This window comes from Bos grunniens, chromosome 15 (genome assembly GCF_055505025.1).
Source record: "Bos grunniens cultivar Pamir isolate PY7600 chromosome 15, Bosgru_T2T1.0, whole genome shotgun sequence".
Lineage (NCBI taxonomy): Eukaryota > Metazoa > Chordata > Mammalia > Artiodactyla > Bovidae > Bos > Bos grunniens.
In genome coordinates, this window is record NC_141179.1 from 79,331,115 (window position 1) to 79,337,770 (window position 6,656).

Genomic DNA, 6,656 nt, shown 5'->3' on the forward strand with positions numbered 1-6,656 from the left:
TTAACTTTTATTCCACATTTGTTCTTGAGTGAAAATAATCAGAAGGAGAAAATAACTACTAACCTCATGCCTACATGAATATTTATTGACCGAGATGAGCAACATGGACCACAGAGGGTTGAGGAGGATGACAACTTTATGAGAGAGAATGTAGGAGTAGGAGGTGAGGGTCACCAGCAGAGTTCTGACCATAGTCACACCAGTAAATGTGGAAAAGATGCTTTCATGCAGGCGTGTGTCAGAACAGGAGAGCTTAAAAAGTGTGTGGGGGGTGCTGTCACAGAAGAAGTGATGAATGACATTGGAACTGCAGAATGGTAAGCTGCTTACATAACTGGTGTTTACCATGGAGTTCAACATGCTGTAAAAGCCCCTGCTGCCATTTCTATGCAGAACATCCTGGACATGATCAAGGAGTAAAGGAGAGGGCTGCTTATGGCCACATAGCGGTCATAGGTCATTAACCCAAAAAGGATGCATTTAGTGTGGCAAAGGCTATAAAGAAGTACATCTGCAAAAAGCAGCCAACAAAAGAGATTGTCCTCTTCCTGGAGAATAAATCTACCAACATTGTTGGAGTGATGGTAGAGGAATAACAAACACCCACAAAGGACAGGTTAGCCAGGAAGAAATACATGGGTGTGTGAAGTTTGGAATCAGTCCTGATTAAGAGGATCATCCCAACATTTCCCACAACTGTAAACATGTAAATCACCAAGAAAAGGCAAAAGGGGATAACCTGTAGCTCCAATGTATCTGCTAATCCCAACAGGATGAACTCTGTGAGTGAAGTGCAATTTTTTCTGCCCATTGATTACAGATACAGTATGCTTAAACTTAAACTGGGTGTGCATATTTCCCATTGCACAATTTACCAGAAATAGAAATATTGATAAAGTAAAGCATATAGGGAAAAGAAACCTGGGACAACAGAGCCCTGTAAACAGAGTCAGAGGACAATTAGTAGACAAATGAATAAGCATTGGATTTTACTAAGTAATTGGCTCTATTAATTCTGGACTGAGGGATCCCCAAATGACTCATCTAAATACACATACATCACCTAAGGTTCCTTTTCGAATGCAGCATCTATGTTCTATTCTTGCCCCTCTAGTCCATATCCAAATGCAAAGTACAGAATTGTTCTTGCTGAAGTTTTTTTCCATTCTCTGAGCAGGTATTTGGATTTAACTGAAATCATTTTTTTTCCTCCCTAAGTCTGCTCTCTATATTCTTCAACTCCAAAATTTATGTATGGTCACTTGGAAATCATTTGTGTGTTCTCCAGGAAGCAAAAAGTAGCCCAATTAGATAACTGATGTTTTGACATCTATCATATTCTTAATGATGATATTGTAGTGTATTAAGGCACACAAATAAATGTTCTCCTTTCAAAGTGTACTATCAGATTAATGCCATGTGGTAGCACACACTATAACTATTTATGGCGGTGAATGACAGAGACTGCACCAAGTACTTAACAGCATTTTTCTCAGTACTAACTTGTCTAGTCTATTATTTCTGTTTTTACTAGAATCCCTAATAACTCAGCTGAGGCATAAAAAAAACATAAAAAATGCAATTTTCATGTTTTAAGTGAAATGTAAAGCAGTGACATTTTGAATTACCACTTTGTAAACATTTGAGACACATTCTGAGTATATGCATATTGCTATCCTTTAATTCTGTTCTCCTCAAAGAGGGTTAGGTAACCATGGGGACTTGATTATAGGTTTTAATTGTGTCAGGAATCCTCTAAAGGCAGAAACTGCAGTCTCAGAAGTATTTAAATATGATCACGTGCAAGTAGATGTGATTAAACACTATACGGAACCTTCTGATTTCTCTGCTATTTCAAAGTTATTTATTTGTCAAATTAAAAAAAAAAAAGATCTATGTAATTTTCTCTTTCTTTGAAGTTTAAGCTTATTCCAATGGTTACATAATCCTCTACCAAATTATGACTCTTCCCTTTGTGTGTGTGTGTGTGTGTGTGTGTGTGTGTGTGTGTGTACCCCTACACTTGTCTGGCTGAATTTAACCTTCAGTCTAGATCTGTTCTTGAAAGTGAGTGTGTTAGTCACTCAGTTGTGTCTGACTCTTTGGGACCCCCTGGTCTGTAGCCTGATGAACTCCCTTGTCCATGGAGTTCTCCAGGCAAGAATACTGGAACTGGTTGCCATTTCCTTCTCCAGGGACCTTCCCAACCCAGGGACTGAACCCAGGTCTCCTGCACTGCAGGAAAATTCTTTAACAATTGAGCCAACATGGAAGCTCTGTTTTTAAGTGAAATAAATTAGAAGGAGACACTAACTTCTAACATGCCTACATGAATGTTCATTAGACCCAGCTGGACTATATGGACAGCAGAGGGCACTGGATGGTGTGACAGGTCATGGGATCTGCTTTGTTATATCCCAGATGACTTGAATATTGTAACTTCTATCAGGAGCAATTTCAGCAGCAAGGACAAGGGAAGAGCCAGGGGAATATCCCTCCAAAAGTTCTAAGTGTGGTTAGCATCTTAGCAAGTCCTGAATCCCACTCAATTTCCTCCAGAATTCTACTATGCCACTCCATTCCACCTATATATTATTGCTTACCTTTAATATAATATACAGATTAACTTTAATGGATTCATTGGTGACTGGTAGAATATTTCCATAATCAGGAAATCCCTGAGACTGTTTTAAAGGATATGGGTCTATTTTATCCTTCAAAGATCAATTTACCCACTTTGAACTATACGTTGATTACACTCTGCTCTAGCTGACTGATTGTGCATGTGGCTTTGTGTATAATATGCGCATCAGTCTGGGAGAGGAAATGCGAAAGAACAGGAAACTTTTGAGCAGAAAAGATGGGAACAGAAGAAAAGCTGTTTCAATTGGTGCTTTCTAACCAGACAGCAGTTTTCTAAACAAAACACATTTAAACAAATTCCTATATATTCTTTAATGAATAAGTATGTGTTTATGGGGATAAAGAAATGAAAGTACACATGTTTACTATAGCAGTTAAATGATATTACTGATTTTTGATTTAAGGATTACCACCCTAATTCAATAAAGTGGAAATCTACATTGAAAACATTTTCACACATGTGATATATACAATCCTTTACAAATCACAAATGTTGAAAAAATACATTAAAAAAGCTGACAATTACAAATATAATACACAACTAGATTCATGTAACATTGCAAAAATTATCTCTATATACTTACACTTTATTTCCATAACCAAGACAGCTTTATGAATAAATCACATTTTAGAAATCTATAGGAAAACATACAATGATTAGAAAAAAGTTTCATGATCTTACATAAGTTTGATAAGTTATATCTAACAGGACTCGTGTCCATGAACATTACCAGAACGTGATTATACGGATTAAGTTGTAATGAAAATAAGCTTGATCCAGTTTCTGAAAATTAAATTGTATATTCTACTTAGTTCAGAAAATTAATCAATCACAGAAATGAAGAAATCCTTTTCCTAGTAACTACATTCCATAAAGCCTTCTTCACTTCCCTGTTCCGGAGACTGTAGATCAGAGGATTCAACATGGGGATCACCACAGTGTAGAATACGGAAGCTACTTTGTCCTGAGTCAGGGAGTAGCTGGAAGTAGGTCTCAGATAAGTGTAGATGGAGGTGGAATAGAACAGGATGATGGCTGTCAGGTGAGAAGCACATGTGGAGAATGCTTTGCGCCTCCCCTCCCCTGCATGCATATGGAAGACGGAGAAGAGAATGTAGCAGTAGGAGGTGAGGATCACCAGCAGACTTCCAGCGATATTCACACCAGCAAAAATGGACAAGATACTTTCATACAGGTGTGTGTCAGAACAGGAGAGCTTAAAAAGTGGGGGGCTATCACAGAAGAAGTGATGAATGACAATGGAACTGCAGAAATTAAAGCTGCTTATACAACTTGTGAGAACCATGGAGTTCAACAGTCCTGCTGTAAAAGCCCCTGCTGCCATTTTTAGGCAGACCGTCCTGGACATGATCAAGGAGTAAAGGAGAGGGTTGCATATGGCCACATAGCGGTCACGGGCCATTAACCCAAAAAGGATGCATCCAGTTGTGGCCAAGGCTAAAAAGAAATACATCTGCAGAAAGCACCCAGCAAAGGAGATGGACTTCTTCTCTGATAATAGATCTACCAGCATCTTTGGGGTGATGGTGGATGAATAACAAACATCCACAAAGGACAGGTTAGCCAGGAAGAAATACATGGGTGTGTGAAGTCGGGAATCAGCTCTGATTAAGAGGATCATCCCAACATTCCCCACAACTGTAAGTGTATAAATCACAGAAAAAAGGCAAAACAGGGTAATCTGTAACTCCAGTGAGTCTGCTAAACCCAACAGGATGAACTCAGTGAGCAAAGTATAATTTTTTCTGGCCATTTATTACAGAAATTTTATGCTTAAACTTGAATTCACTCTAAATATTTTCCTCTCAAAAGTTTAAAGGAAGTAGTAGGTCTAATAAAATTAATCACACATGAAAAAAATCTAGGATAACAGAGCATAATATATAGAACAAGTGAAGCAAGAGGAAAATTAGTGGACAAATGAATAAGCATCATGCATTGTCGCTCAGCCATGTCCGACTCTTTGTGACGCCATGGACTGTAGCCCGCCAGGCTCCTCTGTCCATGGGATTTTTGCAAGCAAGAATACTGGAGTGGATTGCCATTTCCTTCTCCAAGAATAAGCATTGGCATTTATTAAGCAATTCTCTGTGTTAAAATACACCTGGGTTGAAGGATTCTCAAATTATTGGGCCAAGTACACATATTTCACTTCAGTTTCTGCAAATGCAATATATATATTCTATACTTTGTCTTCTAGCCTATATCCAAAATGCAAAGTACCAAACTATTCTAGCTGAAGTCTCTCCCATGGTCTGAACAGGTATGTGAGTTTAACTCAATGCAATTTTTTCTCCTCAGGACCACTCTGCATATTCTGCAACTCTAAAATCTATGTAAAGTAATTATCCTCCAATTAAAATAAACAAATTAAAAAAATAAAATAAAATCTATGCATCAATACTTGAAAATTGCTTCTGTATTCCCCACGCAGTAAAAAAATTCCATTTCAAATAATCATCATTTTGACATTTACCATATTCATAAACATGATTTTGTCATGTTTTAAATTAAACCAAATGACTCTTTCAATACAAAGCACACTATCAAATTAATGCCATGAATTAATATTAGCACACACTGTACCTGTCCACATTATTCAATGGCAGCACCAAGTACTTAGCAGCATCCTTCCCATTACTAACTTTTCTAGTTTACTGTTTTCTTTTTTTATTAGAAAGCCAAATAACTCAGTTGAGGCACAAAAATGAAAAGGAGATTTTCATTTTCTTAATTAAATGAAAAGCAGGGAAAATTTGAATTACCTTTTTGTAAAAATCTGAGACACGTTCTGAACATATACACACGGCTGTCTTTTATTTGTTTTTTTTTTTTGAGGAGGGTTGGGTAACCATGAGGACGGTATTACAGGTTTTGGTTGTGGCATCAGTCCTCTAAAGGCATAAACTCTAATCTCAGAGGCAGTTAAAATAAGATCACGTGCAGCTAGATACAGTCAAACGGGATATGGATCCTGCATCCTCATGTGATTATTGATTTCTTTGTTACCTTAATGTTTCCCCAATGTTTATAAGATATTAATTTTAATTGGATGTTTAATTGCTTCATTGTAGATTTAGCATATTCTAAAAGGGTGCATTTCCCACTACCAAGTAATTATTTTTCCTTTTCTGTTTGAGTTTGTGTGTGTTCATGTATGTGTTCACCCCTCTCTTTGTCTCAGTGAGTTTAACCTTTATTCCAGCTCAGTAATTGAGTGAAATAAATAAGAAAATGACACTCACTTCAACTATTTTTAAAACCCCCTTTAAATACTCTACTCTGATTAAATAAGGCAATATATTTAAATAAAATGTATTTTTAAGATTCTGTAATTACATTTGTTGGTTGAAATTGTCTGTGATTCTGATCTTACAAAGAATTTAAACTACAAGTATTCCATACCAAAAACACATATCACAAAGAGAAATGAATCACACTATGTGTACTTATGAAGAGAGAGTCTATTTGCATTGAGAAATAATAAATCATGGCAACATATTCTTTGTTCAATCTCCAAGGTAATAGAACTAAAAATCAAAGTAAATAAATAGGATCTAATGAAACATGTAAATTTTTGCCAGCATAAGAAACCATAAGCAAAATGAAAAGACAACCTAGGACTGGGTAAAAACTTATGCAAACCATGCAAATGACCAGGGCTTAATTTCCAAAATATACAAACAGCCCATATAACTCAATCACAACAACACAACAAAACAGCAAACAATCCAAGAAAAAATTGACAGAAGACCTGATTAGACATTTCTACAAAGAAAACATACAGATGGCCAACAGGCACATGAAAAGATGCTCAATAACAATAGTCGTTAGTGAAAGGTAAATCAAAGCTACAATGAAGTATCACCTCACACCAATCAAATAGCCATCATTAAAAAAAATCTACAAATAATAAATGCTAGAGATCTTATGGATAAAAGGTGATCCTAGTACATTGCTGGTGGGAATGCAAACTGGTGCAGCCACTGTG

At 36.6% G+C, this 6,656-nt stretch overlaps 1 protein-coding gene and 1 pseudogene across 1 annotated transcript; both read right to left on the bottom strand.

The window, feature by feature from the left end:
• Positions 1–811, bottom strand: LOC147358628 (olfactory receptor 5F1-like; annotated as a pseudogene).
• Positions 812–3,473: 2,662 nt separating this feature from the next.
• On the bottom strand, positions 3,474–4,418 carry LOC147358629 (olfactory receptor 5F1-like). The gene has a single exon (XM_086342090.1). The coding sequence runs from the start codon at positions 4,416–4,418 to the stop codon at positions 3,474–3,476; it is 945 nt and encodes a 314-aa protein (XP_086198216.1).
• Between the last annotated feature and the right edge of the window lie 2,238 nt (positions 4,419–6,656).